This window comes from Pleurodeles waltl, chromosome 5 (assembly GCF_031143425.1).
Source record: "Pleurodeles waltl isolate 20211129_DDA chromosome 5, aPleWal1.hap1.20221129, whole genome shotgun sequence".
Classification (NCBI taxonomy): Eukaryota; Metazoa; Chordata; class Amphibia; order Caudata; family Salamandridae; genus Pleurodeles; species Pleurodeles waltl.
In genome coordinates this window covers 152,601,165-152,624,540 of record NC_090444.1, presented here as the reverse complement: position 1 = coordinate 152,624,540, position 23,376 = coordinate 152,601,165, and the positions used below count along the sequence as shown (strand labels likewise).

At 42.4% G+C, this 23,376-nt stretch overlaps 1 protein-coding gene across 1 annotated transcript in view; it reads right to left on the bottom strand.

Annotated features, from left to right (window-relative positions):
* The window catches only part of NVL (nuclear VCP like), a 359,132-nt gene that overhangs the window by 329,398 nt on the left and 6,358 nt on the right, over positions 1-23,376 (bottom strand). Inside the window, exons 2-6 of the mRNA XM_069233825.1 lie at positions 16,753-16,826; positions 13,448-13,500; positions 13,149-13,248; positions 8,505-8,562; positions 5,576-5,848 (exon numbers count right to left, since the gene is read on the bottom strand). Of these exons, the coding sequence (XP_069089926.1) occupies positions 5,576-5,848; positions 8,505-8,562; positions 13,149-13,248; positions 13,448-13,500; positions 16,753-16,826 (558 nt within the window). The remainder of the gene's footprint in view (positions 1-5,575; positions 5,849-8,504; positions 8,563-13,148; positions 13,249-13,447; positions 13,501-16,752; positions 16,827-23,376) is intronic.

Here is a 23,376-nt window from a genome sequence, read left to right as displayed (position 1 = left end):
TGGCTGATGCAAATGAAAGGTGAAAATCCTAAACTGTTGAGGTGGTCCATCTCCCTACAGGGAATGGACTTTGTAGTGGAACACAGACCTGGGACTGCCCATGCCAATGCAGATGGCCTTTCCAGGTTCTTCCACTTAGAAAATGAAGACTCTCTTGGGAAAGGTTAGTCTCATCCTCTTTCGTTTGGGGGGGGGGGGGGGTTGTGTAAGGAAATGCCTCCTTGGCATGGTTGCCCCCTGACTTTTTGCCTTTGCTGATGCTATGTTTACAATTGAAAGTGTGCTGAGGCCTGCTAACCAGGCCCCAGCACCAGTGTTCTTTCCCTAACCTGTACTTTTGTATCCACAATTGGCAGACCCTGGCATCCAGATAAGTCCCTTGTAACTGGTACTTCTAGTACCAAGGGCCCTGATGCCAAGGAAGGTCTCTAAGGGCTGCAGCATGTCTTATGCCACCCTGGAGACCTCTCACTCAGCACAGACACACTGCTTGCCAGCTTGTGTGTGCTAGTGAGGACAAAACGAGTAAGTCGACATGGCACTCCCCTCAGGGTGCCATGCCAGCCTCTCACTGCCTATGCAGTATAGGTAAGACACCCCTCTAGCAGGCCTTACAGCCCTAAGGCAGGGTGCACTATACCATAGGTGAGGGTACCAGTGCATGAGCATGGTACCCCTACAGTGTCTAAACAAAACCTTAGACATTGTAAGTGCAGGGTAGCCATAAGAGTATATGGTCTGGGAGTCTGTCAAACACGAACTCCACAGCACCATAATGGCTACACTGAAAACTGGGAAGTTTGGTATCAAACTTCTCAGCACAATAAATGCACACTGATGCCAGTGTACATTTTATTGCAAAATACACCCCAGAGGGCACCTTAGAGGTGCCCCCTGAAACTTAACCGACTGTCTGTGTAGGCTGACTAGTTCCAGCAGCCTGCCACACTAGAGACATGTTGCTGGCCCCATGGGGAGAGTGCCTTTGTCACTCGGAGGCCAGTAACAAAGCCTGCACTGGGTGGAGATGCTAACACCTCCCCCAGGCAGGAACTGTAACACCTGGCGGTGAGCCTCAAAGGCTCACCCCTTTGTCACAGCCCAGCAGGGCACTCCAGCTTAGTGGAGTTGCCCGCCCCCTCCGGCCACGGCCCCCACTTTTGGCGGCAAGGCTGGAGGGAACAAAGAAAGCAACAAGGAGGAGTCACTGGCCAGTCAGGACAGCCCCTAAGGTGTCCTGAGCTGAGGTGACTCCAACTTTTAGAAATCCTCCATCTTGCAGATGGAGGATTCCCCCAATAGGGTTAGGATTGTGACCCCCTCCCCTTGGGAGGAGGCACAAAGAGGGTGTACCCACCCTCAGGGCTAGTAGCCATTGGCTACTAACCCCCCAGACCTAAACACGCCCTTAAATTTAGTATTTAAGGGCTACCCTGAACCCTAGAAAATTAGATTCCTGCAACAACAAGAAGAAGGACTGCCCAGCTGAAAACCCCTGCAGAGGAAGACCAGAAGACAACAACTGCCTTGGCTCCAGAAACTCACCGGCCTGTCTCCTGCCTTCCAAAGAACTCTGCTCCAGCGACGCCTTCCAAAGGGACTAGCGACCTCTGAATCCTCTGAGGACTGCCCTGCTTCGACGACGACAAGAAACTCCCGAGGACAGCGGACCTGCTCCAAAAAGACTGCAACTTTGTTTCAAGAAGCAGCTTTAAAGAACCCTGCAACTCCCCGCAAGAAGCGTGAGACTTGCAACACTGCACCCGGCGACCCCGACTCGGCTGGTGGAGAACCAACCCCTCAGGGAGGACCCCCGGACTACTCTACGACTGTGAGTACCAAAACCTGTCCCCCCTGAGCCCCCACAGCACCGCCTGCAGAGGGAATCCCGAGGCTTCCCCTGACCGCGACTCTCTGAAACCTAAGTCCCGACGCCTGGAAAAGACCCTGCACCCGCAGCCCCCAGGACCTGAAGGACCGGACTTTCACTGCAGAAGTGACCCCCAGGAGTCCCTCTCCCTTGCCCAAGTGGAGGTTTCCCCGAGGAAGCCCCCCCTTGCCTGCCTGCAGCGCTGAAGAGATCCCTTGATCTCTCATTGACTAACATTGCGAACCCGACGCTTGTTCTAACACTGCACCCGGCCGCCCCGCGCCGCTGAGGGTGAAATTTCTGTGTGGGCTTGTGTCCCCCCCAGTGCCCTACAAAACCCCCCTGGTCTGCCCTCCGAAGACGCGGGTACTTACCTGCAAGCAGACCGGAACCGGGGCACCCCCTTCTCTCCATTATAGCCTATGCGTTTTGGGCACCACTTTGAACTCTGCACCTGACCGGCCCTGAGCTGCTGGTGTGGTAACTTTGGGGTTGCTCTGAACCCCCAACGGTGGGCTACCTTGGACCAAGAACTGAACCCTGTAAGTTTCTTACTTACCTGGTAAAACTAACAAAAACTTACCTCCCCCAGGAACTGTGAAAATTGCACTAAGTGTCCACTTTTGAAATAGCTATTTGTGAATAACTTGAAAAGTATACATGCAATTGAAATGATTCAAAGTTCCTAATGTACTTACCTGCAATACCTTTCAAACAAGATATTACATGTTAAATTTGAACCTGTGGTTCCTAAAATAAACTAAGAAAAGATATTTTTCTATAACAAAACCTATTGGCTGGATTTGTCTCTGAGTGTGTGTACCTCATTTATTGTCTATGTGTATGTACAACAAATGCTTAACACTACTCCTTGGATAAGCCTACTGCTCGACCACACTACCACAAAATAGAGCATTAGTATTATCTCTTTTTACCACTATTTTACCTCTAAGGGGATCTGTGCATGCTATTCCTTACTTTGAAATAGCACATACAGAGCCAACTTCCTACAATAACCAATTCAGGCCTACTGTATTGAGCATAAGCATCATAACAAGGCAGAAAATGTAATAAAACCACTTTTTTGCTGCATTCCATAGGTGGCTGCAGCCCTCTTTACTACTGCGTTGTATGCAGTGATGTTATCTGGTGACGGATGGGTCCATGGATAAGACTTCACCCCTTCATCTGGTGAGTCTGCATAGATGTCTTGCTAGTCATCTGTTGTTTCTCCCATATGAGAGAAGCCTTCTTGCTGTTCTTCCTCCAGGTCAAAGAACTCTTTATCTACTTCTTCTTGGAGCTCTGGGGTAGCAGGTTCCTACATCTTCTGTTTCCTCTACTTCTACCCGCTTTTTCAATAGGATGCTGTGGCCCTGCAAGGAGTCATCAAATTCCCTCTTCTTTTTAATTAGAGCTTCAGGTTTGGCCTCAAGATGTCCCCCCCCCCTCCTTCCTCAAGTGCTTTTTCTTTGCTCATCAAGCTCCGCTTCGTCACTTCATTTCGATGTCAATGCTGAAAATTGTTTCAAGGTTGGGAGCCTCGTTGCTTCAGCGGTTTTCGAAGTCATCACTGCTTCATCTATGTGGACTGTGTTGACCCGACTTTCGCTGACTGCGTCGAGCTGGGTCTAGCTGTCTCTCTCTTTCTTGCCTTTGATCCTCTCTCGAGGTCTAAGAAGGTTTCAAGGGTTTGTCTCCATTGCTGTCCTTTGTCTTGGACCTGCATGGCTCTTTGGGCTTCACTCTGCCCTCTGGCATGGACGATTTCGGCATCATTGCTGGTTTCTTTGAATCCAAGGTATTTGGCTTGACTGATTGTCATCTCTGAGGGGTCACCTTTAATCTGTGTTCCTCCCTTGCCACTTTCCTAGGAGTCTTGCCTGTTTGGCTCTCAAAGATCTCCTCTTCCCCTTGGACGTCCTCAGGATGTCATTGCCATTGCTAGACAGGGCCAAGTTTTTTTAAGGACTCCTGCTTTCTCTGTGGGAAAGCCACTGCGTAGTGCCCACTTCTGCTTCTGCCTTGCCCTGACGGTTTTGGGCAGGAATTCTGTGCACGCCACGCAGTCATCTGTGCTGTGGTCTTTTGTGCAGAAGACGTTACAGACCTTGTGAGTCTTTCTGTGCATATTTGTTATGGCACTTGGGGCAGAACCTAAAGGGTGTAGGCTACATGCCCCTTTCTCATTCTCCAACCACATGGTTTTCATAAGTTGGTCTTCTCACCTTTGTGTTCCTCAGTGGTTTTCAACATACTCTTGGTGCTCTCTTCTTTCTATAGGTCTCTGCCAATCATCTTCTCTCTATGGGGATTTTCAGTAGAAAAAAAGTTTTCTTCCTACAGTTCCTTCTTCCTCGGCTCGGGAGCTCTCCTACAGGCTTCCAGAGCCAACGGCAGAAAAAGAATCCGAAGAGGACAACTGCATTGAGGAATTTCCAGGGCATATGTATAACATCACAAAAGGTGGGGCGTAAATCTAAATGGTTGACGAAGCCCACAGAAAAAAAACAGAGAAAGACCTCAAGAAGATTTTACTGGATTCAACCACTAGATTGCCGAATAATGCAGAGCATGTGATCCCAGAAAAGATTCACACTGCTAAACCACTTTTTTTTTTTTGCAGTGGAAGCCCAATTGAATTGTGCAGGAAAGAAAAGCAATGTGTGTGGAAAAATCACCTTGGATCAAATCCTACCAGAAGAAGGTGCTTGAAGAGTTGGCAGAGCAAGAGATGACAGAGATATGAGCAATCAAAGACCGGAGAAAATCTAAGGTGACTGCCGCTTATGCTACAGAGGATAACCAAGGCGGTTCTTAACAAGGTGTGCCAATTGTGTCAAAGTTTGCAGGAGAGATAATAGTCTCAGAAAAAGGGAGTTATGAAAATCTGAATGGAGCAGTTGCAGCATATTGACAGTGTGAGGTGGTTGAAACCTTGTTGTTTTGGGGTTTTGGGGAAGTGAAAAAGAGCAAGACACAAATGCACCTTCTGGAACAGATTGAGGAAGGATATTAATACAACTGTTTAGCAATTTGTGTATATGCTTGAAGTAGTCAGAGTTTGGAGGGACATGGTGGGTGTTACATTTCTAAAAAGGGTGATCTGAGAAGCATAGACATTTGAGGGGACACCAGTGTACCCAGCAAACGGACGAAAGAGTGGAGTGGATGTGAAGGTAAAGTCAGTAAGAGAGAAAAGATCAAAAATGGGGGTTGTTTCCGCTAAATGAATGAGTGTGATGTTGGGCAAGAAGTTGTTGGGCATTAGCAGGGATTGTATGAGTGTGGTGTGAGGCAGGGATGGGCACCGAGAGATTCAGTAAGGTTTTGATATCTGAAAGATTTAGACTGGTTTGAGGTAACACAGGGCAGAGAAAGTGTTTCTTGTAGTCAGATAGATGACCAGTGATGCAGGTGTACTCCCACCAGCAAAGTTGAATGCCCACAGCAAACACTAGGCTGTGTATGACTGATTATCCAGGGCTGCAAGTTAAGGGCATCTGTAGTGACGGTGTGCATGTACTGTAGGACTTAGAATCATATTGAAAGAATCTAATGTGTCTGGACAAAGCGAGTGCAGTAGTAAGTCCAGCATATCCAGAATCACACGTGCTAAAGTAATTATGGAAAAGAAAGCGTTTGCTTGGTACACAGACAGGTCTTTGAAACAAGGCATACCTTAAAAGTAAAATGTATGCTTACCTGAGCAGTTGCATTATTAGATTTTTCTTTTTCCTCCTCACTTAGATCAATCAGAATACTTCTTTCTCCGCCTCTGCTGGGTGTTTTGTCGATAAACCAGCCTCCTCTAGAGGTCTTGGTGTGTGAAGAGATGCCCTTTTCACTTTTAACAGCCTCCATTGGTGCAGGGGTGCTAGTGGTAGAAGACTCAACTCGAGAGGGAGTTCCTGGAGCAGAATCTGGATTCCCTTTCCGATACAAGGAGAGCAAAGAGTTGTTCAAGTGATTGGAGGACTGCATAAAAACAAATTGGCAAAAGACATCAAATTATTAAGCCCGCCTTTACCACTTGCAGGTGCAAAACAGAATGATCACTCTAAACACACAATTTAGGATCCAAAATAATTGTCATAAGACTGCTCAATGTGCTGTTAAATGTTCATTCTTTGTATTACTTTTCCTATTGAAAGAACACTTTATTTAAGATCCAGATCCTGAAGACCAGTGGAATTTCCCCAGTTATGATTAGCTACATAAACATTATGCCCCTACATTCCATCATGTACAGCTCATGTCTCATTTTAGAGTGGGGAAAGTTCCCAATAAAAAGCATTATTAATCGACTACCAACACTGCTGCACAAGCACCCTTATTCTATACGAGTCTTAGCCATAGAGAGCACAAAAAATACCATCCATGCTAAGTCATACAGCGACATAAGCAAGCACTGTTCCCAAAAAAATATTGTTTGCATAGGACGGGCAAATCCGGACATGTGGTTCACTCGTGCCGGAGCCAGGAGCCCAGAAATGAGCCTGGCAGTTAGTACAAAGAAACCAACTTCTCATGAGAGCAGTTTGCCACATCAATTATATTTATAATGAAAGTAACTGGATGTTCTTAATCTAGCTGGAGAGCAAAATAAATAAAAGATATCAGTGTTCTACCAGCAACACACTGAATTTCCTGCTCAAATGTCTCATTTCTGGAGGAGCCTTGGGTATTTATATTAGCGAAATACTAAATTACAAGAAACACATTGACAGCATAAGGCCTAACACAATATTATTAATCCTTACCTATAGTAAAGAAATTCCTGACATGTTTCACAGTTGCAGGACAAGACCTACGTGCAATCAATTCATTCCATCAGAAAAAAGAAGAAACCATTTTTGTTTTGTGAGCATCTGAAGCTAAGTAACTTAGGTTAAAGTAGGTCTAATATAGTATTCTACTTGGAAACGTTTGTGTATTCCTGGCTAGAGCATCTATTTATATGGTGCTAAGCTGTAAAGCTCCCCCATCCGGGAAGAAGTTTAAGACTGTTAGTAGGGGCTCAGAGCACATTCAAGACAGAAGCAAAGAAATATGGCTGCAATATATACCAACATTTCTTGCACTAAGGGCTGAGTTTTGAAAATGGAAAAGGAACATAATCCCTGAAAAATTAATAAATAAAATGCAGCAAAATCTTCATCAATAAAATCTAGAATTATTTTTTTATTTTTCGATATCTACCAACTTGACAGATGCAGAAGTAGCAGCTCACCCTTTTCGTTCGTAGATCATGCCTTTCCAAACTGTTCGACTCCCATAGTAATATTATTTTAGTATTCTCCTATCCAACTAAAGAGGATATGATGGATTCCAATCCTCCTTAACCTCAGTGTGCTGTCCAACTATAGTGAACTACCTTTCACACTGCTCTTACATGTACAAATATTGCTAGGGAGGAAGAAAAGCACATCACTTACTCTCACCGATCCTCTTCCAGCCATATATTCACATGAAGAGAAAGTATTCAAGTGTGAAAATAAACACAGATTTTGAAAACTGATACACAAATGAAGGAAGGTACACAGCAGGAACCAAGTCCATGCTCACATGCAACCTCAAAGTTAATCATCTGTTCTTTGGCAGCAGAGATCATGATAGAAATGGTCAAAAGAATGTTGTTTGGTATATACAAATGCACTGTTTAATTGGGCATTATAATTCCACTTATTACCAATAAATCTAGAGTATATACCATGATGGAGAACTTACTTTCCAAAAACTAATACTGTATTCTAGGTGAACGATAACAGTCATTCTTAATTAAGTCTAAGACAATTTTAAAATAAACAAGTTAGGGAATAAACTCGTAACATGAGGAAAAGACAGAAAACAGAAGAGATGCCTGACGAACAAAAATAGCAAATACAGACATGGGAACTGAAAGAAAGCATTTTTTTCTGTTTATTACTTTTTTCAAAACTCTATTTTAGTAAACAATATTTCCCGGTATTTTAGAGTCAGACTAAGCAAGGAAAACACTCATCCATTTCTGCTGAAAGAACTTAAGAACTACTCAAACTGAGAGCCAGGCTGAACTAAAAAGATAAGCAGATGGGTACACAGTGTTGTGACAAAAGTAGGGCTGAAGGATCAATAATGGCACTTTGAAAGACTGCACCTCTATGGAACGTCTAGAACATGATCAAATAGTCAGGCAGGTCCAGATAATTAGGTTCAATAATGCTGCTTTACTGAACCCATTCTGGCACATCGGGAGATTACATTTTAGAAGGACACCTAGGATAACTTTCTACAGTCCATGATGATCTATTTAACAGCAACATTAATGAGGAGACATAAAGTAGGATCCACTGCAAGGGACAAATCAAACATCTAGTCTTCCTCCCCAACAAGGCCACAAGCTCTACAGGAGGACCCCTTGGACTAAGCAGCATTTACAAGGACTCACAGTAACCAAGAAAAATACAAGGTCAATATAGATCACAGAACGTCATCAGCAGTGCCTTCTGTACTTATAACAAAATAAAACATTTCTTCAATGTACTTGTCTCTCAGCTACAAGTTTTGACTAATCAGGCAAAGCTGGCAGCACTGGAGGCACGTTGCCAACAGAGTTGGGATTTCATCCATGTTTAAAAGGAAAATATCATACCGGATAATCCTGGCATTCCTCCACGTCTGAGGAGTCTTCAGAGAAGCTGTCCTGATCACTTTAGGGAATAGAATGGGTCATTAGGAGCATACATTTGCACATCCAATCAATTTTTAATCATCACTGCTTGGAGAGTAACAAAACAGTAACATTATAACACAATAGAGGGCTTAGGCCCTTAACTGCAGGTACTACTGAAAAGTGGTTGTGCAGGCCAGATCCCAATACAGATGTTCTGAGGTTGGCCAATAATTAGACTTTAAAATGGAGGAAAAACTTGCATGGTAAACTGGGACCTGTTGAAGCGAAAGCAAGTGCAGAAATATAGAATTGCAAAATAGTAAAGGATCTGTAAGAGATTGGTATCATGGCACAGATCAAAGCTAACAATTAAATGGGGGCACAGTTATGATGCTGCAGAAGTACAAAATAATGCAGGAGTATTTACCATGCACACAGTATTCAATGACTAAAACAAGTAAATAGTCGGGCAATATGCTTGGAATATGAATACTTGTCCAATATTAAGGCACACCCGTGACAACTTTGAGGCCTTGGCCCCATTACTCCTTAAATGAATGAGCAGTGAGGAGCTTCATAAAATGATCAGACTGATCTGCTTTATGTACACTTTGCAGAATTATCTGTATATCCTCCCATCCAACTTCTTCTGGGATTTGCAAAAATTAAACTTCAATTTCCCCTTGGACGCTATACTCACTAGAGCTTCTTTCGTCAAGTGCACATTCTCCACACACGAGGCGGCATCTGGGGGACCATGACCTCAGGCTATTTTACTGTGCAGTGCAGTGCAGTGGTTATTTGGTAACAAGTCAGGCTCCATTTGGCAACTGGAATTGGATATGCTTGAAAAACTAGGAACTCTAGGTCTGCTATATGAAGGACAGCTTCCACACTTGCTTCCACAGATTACAAGGCTCCCATCCCTGTGCTGGAGAACAGCCCAGGGCCATATTAAATGGCTTGGTAAATTCACTGCCCAAACCCCTTTGTGGTTCGGAACCCGATTAAAACAGGTAAAGCAATTACCTGGTTTCTGCCAATGGGATTTAATTGGTATTTCCGGATTAAAAGGTATTTGGGACCTTGATCCTATAAGGCCATTCAACAATTTAGAAAACGAGCATGAATTGCATAAGCCTCAGTATTTTTTTTAAATATCTCCAGCTCCGACACACCCTTGATACATATCGTAGAGACCTGAAGGTGATGCCAGAATACAAATTGCTTAAATCTAAGTGAATAATGCAACCTCCAGGTCATAAAGGAATATCCAGGTTGTACAGGTCCCGCTTTACAGTCCATATCAGTTGTGAGGGGGATGGACTGGTTACAGCATGGTCCTGAACAGCCCCCCTCTTTTTCATCCCCCTCACCCACCAGTTTGTGTATGGGCCCCCAATTCCAAACATCTGAGCTCATGCTGAGTTGATAACAAATGCATATCTTCTTGTACTGCTATTCATGTTGCCATCTCGATTGGCAGACGCCCTAATCATTTATTACTGCTTGTTGATGCTATTGCACTAACCTGCACAATTGTACATTTTATGGGTCCATTCATATCGTTGTTATTGTTTAATGGAAATCCCTAATTAAAACAGTTGTAAATAAAATGAGAGGTACGGACTGAGTGGGAGTGGGATGTTGGAAAAATGGACGATAAAGAATGGCAAGAAGCCAGATGGCCACGCGTCTACTTGGCACCCCCTCCAATCTAAGACTAAACCTAATCTATTATTTGCACATGATTTACTATAGTCCACACAGAATCTAGAGGATGGTTGGGGCAAAGAGGTCCACATGCACTTGTGGTGGAAACCAAGACAGGTCTTCTTAAAATTAGCCATAGCCCTACTATCAAAAATTATTGGCTTAAAATAAACTATACCCTAGCTGACATTGTGTACTCCCCCACTGACTTCGATCAGTGAGGTGGTGTTGTTTGAATCATGGAGGGGTAGGCATACACTAGAGGGCAGAGATACCTGGCAGGTATTAGACTTTTAATAGCGTAACAGAGAAATTGCACAATTTTAGAGATTAGCCAAACCCCCACTAACCCCTTACGTGAATGTGTGGTTAAGAGGCAAGGATTACTGCACAAGGGCAAAAAGTATGATTTACAAATGGAGTGGGTGTGCGAGTTAATATCACAGGCTTGAGGGGCCAGTGTCTTCCAGTTGCATGATTTGGAGGATGAGGACTGAGGGAACTGCTCCTACTTAGCCCCATGATTGTTTTTAGAAGGCCCAAGACTTTTCGTGTGTGCAGGGTGATGACTCCCATCTTTCCTTTGCACAGTTATATTGGTGTATATTGCATTTCTGTTCTTATATATAAAACAATAAACGGAAGTATTAACAAAATAGCAAAAAATATTGCAAGTTATAAGTCGACACCTGACCAGTGGGAGAGCAGTTGTTTTTCTTGCCAACATTACGAAATAATGAGATATGGGAATGGGGTGTAGCTAGAGGGTGCATGAAGCAAGAGAAAGCGATAAGGGGTGATATCCTTAAAGGTAAAGAGGTTTTCACAGTGTCGATACCATGACACAGATGAAAATCGTTGTACTAAAAAGACCAAACTCTTCTTTCACTAAAATACCATATACTTGCGATGTTAGATCTCAAGCATCAGCTGTCATCCAATCAACTATCTGCACAATTCAACAATAATTGTCGCACTACTGGCTTCAATCAACCATGTCCAGCTTCTACGGGCAAAACTCCTTTTTGGCCCCAACGTTCTTTTTATAACAGCATCAAAGTACTTGCACGAAGGGGAACAGGTTACTAACATTTTCCTGAGAGAATAATTTTTATTGTAAGTTACACACTGCGGATGGCAATTGCTTAAGATTTTCCTCAAAGAGAAGCACGGCGGGGAACATTGCTCAAAGAGATTTTTGAGTTTGGCGCAACCTACTTGGGTATGAGGCATAGCTGCAGTAACCCCCACAATAAGCTTCTACCCATCTCCACCTTGCTGTTTGCAAAAACTACCATTCTGAAGTGCTTACTGCTTTTAATGTAGTGCAAAAGACTAGAACCTTGCCTTGGCATGTGTAAAGACTGCTCTCTGGTCAGGAAGGTTTAGAGACAAACACTGGCTAACAACAAAAAAACAGTGCAAAAACCTGAAAGCTGCATCCAAGGAAAGGCAAGTTAAGTATGACAACAGAGGTAAACACTTGAACCATGTAGAATGGAAAGCACAGCACTTTCCTCCTGCTTAATAAGAGTAAAGTGCACAGAGTTCGAAACCCAGGAAAATAAGGGCCAGAAAAAGGGGTCAAGTATTAAGTGACCATGCAGAAAAGGCAAATTTGATACAGAATGTACTTTGCTCCCTTTGGTTATGTCACACACCTCTGTTGTACTGATGTTTCTGTGATGGCCTGAAGGCCTAGTACCACAGAATCACTTGCTGGTCATAGGATACCTCCAAGGAGTGGTTTTGCAAGGAGATCCATAGTCGATCCTGCTCACAAGAATATTACTCAAAATGGGGAGGGGTCTGCCTTTCTAAGGGGCCCCTGCACATTTTCAATAACAGGTTACAGGATAGAAATTTGAAAAATAATGAAGTGTGTTTCCACCCAAGTCCATATAGCATGCTTTGAGCGGTAAACGAAATACTTGCATACCTTTTAAAAAGTCAAACCTTTGATAACATTTTTGTATTAAACATAAAAAACATTTCTGTGACACTGTGGGGTAAAATATGCAGCCACTCAAGGCAACAATGTCCACCGTTCGAATCGTCACTTAAAAAGTCTCTGGGGCAAGTGGGTTGGGAACAACACCAGCAGAGATAAACCTACTTTTAGTACGGCTCTTATTGTATGGTTTGCTGTACCCGCTTCCAGCAGAAGTGGTAGGAACACTGGCTGAACCCTATCGCAGATGGAATGGTCTGGGAGGTTTCTGAAACAGGGATCAGTAACCCCACAAAAGAATATCCACAACTCACATCTGCTTGCAATGATTGAGTGTTACTGTGGTGAAGATACCTTTAGCTAGCATCAAAGAGTTTTCAAAGGCTTGCAGGCTCCAACAGACATATACACTCACAACAGAGCTCGTGGCCAATCTAAACTCCCTTGACGTGAACTATTTGCCTTAAACTTGTTCCCAAAACTATAACTCTTACTGAACCATCTTGAACAAAGGCAGGAACATTCTTCTGAAAAACGTATTGTTTCTAGGATGTTGAGCTTTCCGTTCTTCTGCAGAAAGCATTATGATGCCTGCTAGGGACTGGTCTATGCCAGGGCTTAGTGTGGCCATTAAAAACGTTCCATAAATAAACACATGCATAAAATATAGCAAGGATAGGCAGAAAATATAAATCTAGAGGCTCTTGAAGGTGGCACTTGCAGCACTGGTCACCCAGGCATAAACTACACTGAGTTATTCTAAGGAGCTCTCAACACCAGGAAAAGGAAGCAAAGCTAGTTTCCTTACAATGTTAACCAAGCTAACCATTTCTGGGCACGGATGGCTCCTATATTACAGACCATACTGAAGGAGTGCAGAAGTTCAGCCTTCCTGACAGAGGAACACTGCTTCCTGCTGGACATTTCCAGACCAACATCTACAAGCCACACCCACTTACCCGTGGCTTTCGCCTCCTTGTCGAGCTCGCTTCGAAAGGTGTTCTTCTTCTAGAAGAGAGACATCTATGGCTTGCTTTTCATTGCTGATCACCTGGAACACTAGACGCGAAAAACAAAGTAAGTGCTGAAAAAATAATTACAATAACTACAAACAATGGCCGCTGTAAAGGGGAAGCAGATGCTTCAGTAGTCCTCAATTTAATAACTTATACAACTGTTGAATTTGTCAATCAATCATAAAACAGGCGTTAGTTGTGTGATTAAAACAAGCCCACCAGTAGACCTATAATCCGGTTACCTTTTTCCACTTGTATCTTGAAAGCATTTCTTTTCCTGCGACCGTAATCCACACTGGAAAGCAGAAGCATACTTTAGTCAAGTAAACAAGAGTGACAACAAGGAGACCACAGCACACAGTACTAATCCGGTAATGATAACAATCCCCTTGATTTCATTTGCAACGAATAGCCTTCTTTAATATACTTCCTAGTAGTGTACTTGTGCATGCTCCTACTCACTAATATGGGAGCTCTAAGCCATGAAAGTAACATTACCGGCCAACCTGTTTCCAGCATTTCCAAGCAGAAGAATATTCACAAATCCAAAATAAGGACTAGGAAAACAACTGAATTTTCTTATTAGTGAGCACATAATGTATTACAAGGTAAGAGATTGTTTTGTAGCATCTAATATTGACAGACAACTAAAACAAGAACGGAAAAATATACAAAATCTGTAAAAAGAAGAGAGTAAAGGGGAACGCTAGAGGAAGCTGTCCCCTCTCAGTTGTATGTATTTGGCTTATTGCTTGTTTACCAATATCCAGGAAATGGGTCATACAACTTTCAATTGACGGCACAAACAGTATCACTATTCACACAAATACCACTTACACACACATTACCAGTTAAGTACACAGCATTCATTAACTCAAGATTACAAATTCTTGGACACCAAATTAGTGGGGGGGGGGTCTAGAATGTATGGAGAAAGACAGTATCCTTGTTTTACGTGACTATGAATGGTCTAACAGAAGAAGCAACCAGTGTGTTTGCTTCCTCCAATTTATTTATATATATATATATATATATATATATATATATATATATATATATATATATATATATATATATAGAACACAATTACCCTTTACTCTGTTGTTATTCCATTTAATTTTGCTGGAATCATTTTCATCTCTTTTTCATTCTAGCTTAGCCAAGGTTCTCAGCCTTGGCAAAAAAGTTGTTTCCAATTAACAGCAGAAATGTTCTGAATGAAACACAAATTCACACAGAGCTGCTAATCCACAAGCAGCAAAAGGAGAGAACGAAATGAATAACCATTGCCTAAAGTTATAACCCCTATGGTCTACTAAGAGATAGGGACGTAATCTTTTCTCCATCATTTCTTCTCCCTTTGGTTGCAAAAAGATCAGTTCTGCCCCACTAGTTTAAGATAGGTTGCTTGGCAAAATTTGGTCGACCATAAGCTCTGCTGTCTATTGAAAAGGGAAGATTTAAAAGGTCCAGTTGCAGCGCAAGAGGTTTTTTTAAGACAAGGTTAATTTTCATATTATGATGAGACTTTCATGCATCTCAGCTTGCGTTGGGACCACCTGTGCGATGGTTCCAGGAAGAGTTTTGTATCCACTAGACAATTTGGGTCCAACAACACTGGTTGACACAGCAGGCTCTTGTGGTGACACAATGCTTACAAGTATTAACTTTAGGTGTTCTCCATTTGCGTGCAGCTGGAAAGCATCAACCCACTGTACCAGAGGCGATGTCATTGCAAAAGCCAGAGTTTCGTTTCTACTGCACGGTGTTGTGAGAGACTCTGGCAGATGTAGCCAATGACATCTCTCAATTTAAAAGTTCAGAAAAGTCATGCAAGGTCTAGATGAAAGAAGATGCACTGAAATGAAGATGCAAGTGTTATCAAATGGGAACTAAATTCTTTTGAGTAGGCTTATTCTATAAAAGTGCCAAATCTCTCAACACCCAAATAGAGAGCAATAAACTAATTCAACTATCACATTGCAACATTTCACTTCAGCAAAATATGTAAGTTACCTTCACTTGTCAGGGGACCATGGCACAATCTACACCAATGTATAGCGCTAGGAAATGGGACCAACTACCCTGATCCATCGACAGTGGCAACTCATCAAGCGCATACAAACCCACCAGTCTGTGTTGTATTGGGAATGTATTCAAGTAAGTTAGAACTGTATTGTAAAAAATATGCAAGATCACATGCCCACCACAACCATCACTTCAGTAGCTCATACTGTTTTTAGGTTTGAATACTTTTAATGGAAATGTTTTAACAATAAAGAACACCATTACCACTTTGTAATATCTTGTTTGTACTCTAGAAATTGGTGCAATATCACCAAATGTAAACAATTACCCTTCCTAAACCAACCAGCGAACCCAATCAAAACTCTCTCCCCTTTCTTCCAAGGTTCCATCCTCACCCCCTTCCTAACCCAATAGTCACAAATCCTATCGTTTTTCTTCATCAGTTCTCTTAGGTTCTTTTGAGCTATCCTTTCATGATCAACTCGCTGACCTCCACTTCCCGATCAAGTATATTAAGCGACCTAATGTGCTGTGGACATGTAGGTTCTCCAGTGTTATGGGCCAGGAGTATCAACAATGGTTCCCATAGCTTCTAGAAGAATTTGTCTTTATGCTGGCCGACTTGTGCTACTTCTGCTATCTTCAAAACCCGTAATATCCTCCATAGCCACATGTCCACAGGAGTGGATGCGGTGAAACACCAAGGTAACAAAATGAATTGCTTTGCAGAGTTGTTTTAAGGTATCTACCTAATAGGCATTGGATCAGGGCCCCATCTTTCAAGAAGCCCCCTGGTAATAGATCAGGAAAGTGCAGCACTATACTTTATTTTTTTTTAAGTTTTTTCTCTCCATCATTGTGAGCACAAGCCATGCCACCAACACTTTTATTACGAGGTGATGAAAAATGCATCTGATGACACAAATTTAAGAAAAGAAAAAAACTAGCAAAATCTGTTGCAATCGAATAAACGTCTGTGCTTTGAGAGAGCAGCAAAGCTTATTGTGATGGTAGTTTAGAAATATTCTTTCATTGGTACAGGATTGCTAACCACATATGCGGATTGAAAATGCATGCATGTTTGTGTTCATGTGTGAAAATATTGTGCAGATACGTTTTGATTTCAAAGCTTATGTTGTGTGTACCAATGGTTCCGTTCAAGAGGGACCATGAGTGGCCCTGTGCATCAATATTTGCATAGACTTTGCAGTCAGTCTTTGAATTTTCTCTGAATGAGGAACGAAGAATGATTTTAAAATTGAGAACAGCTGCATAACTAGTAATTGGTAAAAATATCATAATCTTCACCCTTAAGTGAAAGAGGATCTGAATTAAGTATCACAAGATCTCTACAGATTCTAACAAGATTTTTACGGGCCACCAAAGGGGAGTGTGTGAATGATGTTAAACGCCACATCCTCAAGTCACACCGAGTAATTCAAGTACCATAATTATGTAGGTCATTGAAAATCCAGCCCACAGGGGATTTCAGAAATAGAGAATATGATGTTATGCTCACCTGTACATTCGCTGTAGATCTGCTGTCATAACACCAACATCCACATAGTTCCCACATCGATTACTTGTCAAGTACTAAGGGCAGGCGTGAAAAAAAGAAAAGGCAAACACCTGAGTTCACATGTACTTCGGAACAAACTAAAATTACTATTTTATTAATTAAATAAAGGATATGTATTAACATAGAGCCATCACATGCATTCACATGTACTTATATGTATTTGTTTTGATAAACTCAACACCTAATTTACAGCAGTGTAAACCACACCTCGACAATATAAAAATAATGCAAAGGAAATTTGAAATTAATCTGGCCAAACTATAAAACTACAATAATAACTAACACAGAACAGTAGAATGAACCAATCAATCCTGTTATTTTCCTGAGGAAATATACAAAAAGATGGATAATTAAAGACTGTAGCAGGGATGTGGAATTCCTATCGCCCGACACCCAGGACATATTGTTTGGGGTCAAGGGCAACAAGTTTTAATGTTTATTTTGTCCTTGGGACAAGTAGGCCCAAACCTCTGCAGTACATTCTTTAGCAACACAAGAAAGAAAGCAAAACTCAGGGGTGTGGAATTTATTAAAATATCTACTTGTCCAGGGGACAGGTTGCTTCTCAAATCTACTTGTCCTGTAAAAAGATCTACTTGTCCCTTTGGTGCCATGTAGTGTGGTGACAAATTATGGCAGCAATCTCATTATGTAAGAGCTCTGATAATAGCCTCTCTGATTATGCCAGGGCTACTACCATAATAGGGCTTGAATACTTGCAGTTTCAATCCCTACTGTAGCAATTTCCTTATTTTGCCACCTTTCTGCAGATCTGCATACTGGGGCTGGAGGAAGCAGTAAGCAATAGTTCCAGGGCTGGAATGCCTTTGAGTCTGCAAACCTACTAACCTGCATGTTTTAAAGATTTTCACCAGCTTCTCTCTAATATTTTCCCATAATAAGAAAGGTTGGACATTTACTCCGGACAATGGCAGAATTAGAACTTCTTCCAGGGTTGGGAAGAAAGTGGCCGGAGGGAAAATGAACTTGCAGATGCTCAATAGATTTTCACATGAGCAAATCTACACATGCGTATTTACCCATGCTAAAATACAGTTCACAAATATTTTATAGGGGTACGACATATACCATGGGTGCACTTTTGTGACTTTCTTTAAGAATTTGGGGCCACATGTAGGTAGGTTCAGATTTGCGACCCGCAAATTGCGAGTCGCAAATCCGAATGTAGGATGGTGTCCCTGACACCATCTGTGATTCGCAAGGGCTTTGCAAATGCCCACCTAGTGAATAATCATGAGGTGGGTGGCAATTTGCGACCCCCTTGCGAATAGCGGCCCTCACAGGGATGGTGGCCTGCTGGAGACAGCAGACCACCATGTCTGTGACTGCTTCCTTAAAGGAAAACGAGATACATTACAAAAACGAAAAATGAAACGTTTTTGTTTCATTTTTTCAGAGCAGGCAGTGGTCCACAGGACCACTGCCTGCTCTGAAAAAAATGTTTACAGTGACATTCACAATGGGGAAGGGGTCCCATGGGGACCCCTTCCCTTTTGCGACAGTGTTAGCACCCATTTGAAATGGGTGCAAACTGCGATTGGTTTGCGCCCGCGTTCGCGGTCACAAAACAATCCTACATTGCACTGCGAGTCGCAATTAGGAAGGGAACACCCCTTCCTAATTGCGACTCGCAAACCCGTTTTGCGATTCGGTAACCAGGTTACTGAATCGCAAAACTGGGTTTGTGCATCGCAATGTGCTTTTTGCACGTCGCAAACAGCGAAAGTCGCTGTTTGTGACATGCAAAAAGCTACCTACATGTGGGTCTTGGTCCCTAATTAGGTCTGGTGTTAACAAAGACATTTTGTTTAATAAAAACTTCTATTTCTCTCTCTTTTGGCTGGCTTTACTGTGAGTGATTGCATTCTGCTCTTCCACAAGGAGCATATTGGCACACAAAGTAGTTTTGTTCAGTGTCAGGAACTACAGTGGCAATCAGTGACGTAACAAAACTGGAGGTTGCCCCTTTGCAAAGAACATGGAGGAGCCCCCTCTCCAGACTCACTCAGGGCAGGTGCTGTGCTAAAGGGGCCCCCTGGAGGGCGGCTGCGGGGCCTTTGTTATGCCACTGGTGGCAACATGTGCTTTTAGAGTTAAAAAAATTTGGGTTTTTTTTTTGGCAGTGTTTGTTACAATGTTGAGGGCCTGGTAGTTCCCACAACAATAAAGTGTTACAAAAGCCATGTCAAAACAAGACACGCATTGATGAAACTAAAAGACTTATAAAAATATGTCAGATCAGTTGGCTTTGTCAGGGTTTGTTTATTTTCATGCTTCCCATATCCGTGTTGAAAATGGTTACACTGATTTTCCATTAGAAATATTTTTGGGAAATACTAGCATGCATCAACACATTTTACTAAATGACACTTCATTTGCATCTAATCAGAGAGCATTCTGGGAGCATTATACTTAGCCTCATAGCCTAAAGTTTTCGAACATGTGTATACACAGCTGTTTTTTTTTGTACTGGAACCAACGTGAGTAGTGAAGTGTGACCTTAAAACATTTATTTACAGCACTCACCCTAATAATCAAGGCTTTCAAATAATGAACCATAAATACAAGTTCGAACAGCATTATCTTTTGGAAACACATTACCTCAACTGCAGAGAGTTCCACTCTCTGTAAACAGGAAGCCAAAGGGTTTGTGCTGCAGAGGGTTGGGCCTACTTTTCCCAAGGACAAAGTAAACATAAAAACTTGTTGCCCTTGACCCCAAACAAGATGTAGGAATTCCACATCCCTGCTTGGGAAAGGAGGGTTGTAAATTGTGAACTGCATAAATAATACTCATTAGACAGGTATTTCTGCCATCCCCTGGGAGTTCGACTGATGGGTGTCTGTGAGTGCCTTTCTACAAGATCCCAAAGATTTTCATCACAGGCCAAAATTGGATTTATCCTATGAAGATATGTTTCCCATATTGTGTTCTAGTTAGTCTCTCTGACTGTGTGGTGTGAGAGTGGATATTCTATTTATAATAAAACTGATAACTTTTGTTTATGCTAAATAATGAGTAGGCAACGTCCTAACACTGAAAATTATATGATTAAGTGTTGAAAGGGTGTGGCTGGAATGTTTACCCATCTCTTAGGGCAGTAACATGTCCTTTGCCAAACATAGGTAATCTAAGTATATATTTGATGTCTTTTGTTACTGATATGAAAACTGTTGGACATGTCTGTGATACACTGTCTCATGTTGCTTGTAATGAGGAAGTATCCATATTGGTTGTAGCTGTTGGTCTGTCTGTGTTGTGTAGAAAATGTATGTATAAAGGATTTTGTATCCCAATATGCTTTGTTGTGTTTTTTGTGGCATATCATACTGGCGAGTGACCAATGCCCAAGACATATTGTTCGGCGTCAAGGACAACAAGTTTTCATGTTTATTTTGTCCTTAGGACAAGTACGCCCAACTCCCTGCAGCACAATCCCTTTGTCTGCCAGTTTACAGTACCACATTATGGATCAGGGAAGGGCATTGTCTGCAGTTAAGGCACAGAGAGTGTTTCTATTATAAAAATGTGTACACATGTTTGCAAGGTTTAACAGTATGAAGTTACATATAATTATGCCAGAATGCTCTATGATCACATACAAATATTTTAAGAAGCTTGAAAGCAGGTTTGGTTCTCTGCTTTCAAAATAAAATGTTCACAAAAAAATCCAACTCAGAGAAAAAAACAACGTTTTGCTAAACTACTGTGAAATTTTAGGTACCATTTCTTTGAAGCATCATTTAGTAAAATGTGTTGATGCATGCAAAACCATTGATAATGAAAAATCAGTGTAACCATTCATTATAATATTATGGGGAACATGAAAATAAACAAGCATTAACAAAGCCAATAGGTATGACATTGGAGATCAGCCTTTTGTTTTTGTTAATGCGCGACTTGTTTTGACATGTTTTTTTTTTTTACTTCATTGTTGTAAGAGCTGTTGGGCCCGCACAGTTATAACAAACATTGACAAAAAGAAAAAAATAGTTTTTGGTCTCAAAAAGCACATATTGCTCAGTAGTGCCTGGCACTGAGCAGAATTACTTTGTGTGCAGATATGCTTCTTGTGAAGGAGCAGAATGTGCTCATTCACAGTGAAGCCACCCAATAGAGAGTTAGAATTTTAATAAAAACAAAAAGATCTTGGTTAACGTCAGACCTATTTAGGGGCCCAATTCTTTAAAAAAGTCACAAAAGTTTACCTACAGTATATATCCTTGCATTAGTGCAGATTTACGGCTTTCATGAATTCACAAGAATTAACAGAATTAGGCCAGGGAATCATACCCCTTGAAAATATTTGCGAAGTGTATTTGAGGACTAGCAAATATACATGCTAAGACTTGCTCATGCAAATACCTGCTGAGCGTTTACAAGTTCACGTTCCTTCAACCACTTTTTTCCCCAATCCTGGAAGACGCTTTACTTCTGCCCTTGTCAGGAGTACATTTCCAACCTTTTTCAGTATGGGATAAGATCAAAGAAGAGCTGGTGAAAACCCCTAAAACATGCAGGTTAGTAGGTTTGCAGACTCAAAGGGGCATTACATTCCTGGAACTATCACTCACCACTACCTTCAGCCCCAGTATGTGATCTGTGGAAAGGTGAGAAAAGAAGGAAATTGCTAATATTCAAACTGCACTATAGGATGGGACCTGGCATAAACAGTGAGATTGTCATTAGAGCACTTCTATAATGAATTTTCTGTCATATTTTGTTGCCACACTAACTAGCACCGAAGGGACAAGTGGATTTTTTTTTACAGGACAAGTAGATTGATGACACAGCCTGCCCCATGGACAAGTAGATATTCTGTTAAATTCCACACCTCTGGTAGTGATTGCTCACCACACTGCGCATCGCAATCCCTGTCAAGGTGAAACACAAGCAAACAGATTAATCTGTAACAAACCCTCTGACAGGTTGGCACAAAAGCAGTCAGGCTTAAATTAGAGGCAATGTGTAAAGTATTTATGCAGCAATTCAGACAATAATAATGTGAAAACACAACACAAGAAAACTCCCACGCTATTTTAGAAAGATAGAGTACAAATATCTGAGATCAAAGCAACGAAAATACAATCAGAAGAACAACAGAGATGCAAATTCAAAGTTTTAAGTCACAACAGCGCTTAGAAGCATGAGGCGCCAACTGTGGATACTGGTCGCGCCAGACCAGGATAAAGTCACAAGTTCAGGCTGATCACGATGGAGTACAGGACCGATACAGGGACCAAGTTAAGCTTGCGGCACAAAGTACCTTAAATCTGGGTTTGCGGAGCGCTGGGAGATCCCACATTAAGGATGCGTAACACAACGGCGATTCTGAGGAGCTACGGGGTTACGATGCGGGGCCCTGCATCATCGTTGTGGATACTGTTGATGAGGGGTTCTGCGTCGAAGATGCCTTGCCCACAGGCCATTCCGAAGAAGCTGTGGGTCTGCAATGCAAACTCCTGTGTTGTTGCCGAGGATGCCTTCAACAAGGGGCTTATGATGCAAAGGTCTGAATCGAGGATGATTCGTGAAGCAGCTGCACTTCAAAGGAAGCTGCAGCTGTGATGTGAGGTTTAGCGTTGGGGATGCATCACACCGTGGCGGTTCCGAAACAGAGCTGCAAGGAGATGTGTTGGGCTGCATCTGTTTTTCCCACAGGAACAAAGGCTGGCAGAGCTAGACAGCGTCCAGGTGCTGGGCTCAAATTAGTTGGAACATTTTCTGTCCCAAAGGATTTGAGCAGGAGGCCAGCCAGCTAGCCCTGAGAGTCACTCTGGAAGTCCTGGACTCAAGCTGCAAGTCCAATCCTTTCACTTAGAGAGCAATGCAGTAGAGCAGCAGTGTAGCATCATTCCCTCTTGCAGAGCAGCCCAGCAGCCCTTCTGAGTCTCCCGCAGGTCTAGAGGTGTACTAAAAAGTAGGCCTGAGGGTCCTATTTTTATACATGAGTCCTTCTGTGAAGAAGGAGAAGTCGCTAGAGAACACCCTTTGAAGTCCTTGGAGTTTCCTGCCTCCCCTGACTTTGCTTCAAGCTGGCTGTATGAACAATGCAATGGTGATAAGTCCTGTGTGTGAATGCAGGGCACAGCCTATTCAGTTACAAATGGGGTTGTGCCGTGCTCCGCCCCACCATCCCCCACCCTGCCAGTTGATAACTCATCCAGGCACACTTAATCTCTCTGTTGTGTAGTTGTCTGAGAGGAATAAACAAAGTCCGCATGCCAACTACAACTAATCATGTGACTCAGAAACAGGCTGCAGGCATCAAATAGTTAGGGCAGGAAAATGTCTACTTTTGTCATGAAATAACCCGAGTGTTCCTGCAAGAGTGAGCTGGAATCTGTACTGCTGTGTCCCAATGCCTCCACAAAGCTCAAGGCTTCAGAGAACTCAAGGTATCTAAGAGCACCTGAGCTCAGTAAGGGAAAGGGGAATGGAACGAAACAGAGAGAGATACTTTTCCGGCTGCCTCCACACCTGCGGTTTTCTCCTTGTAAAATCTCTAACACATTGTAGACAGATACAATGTAGTGTGGCTC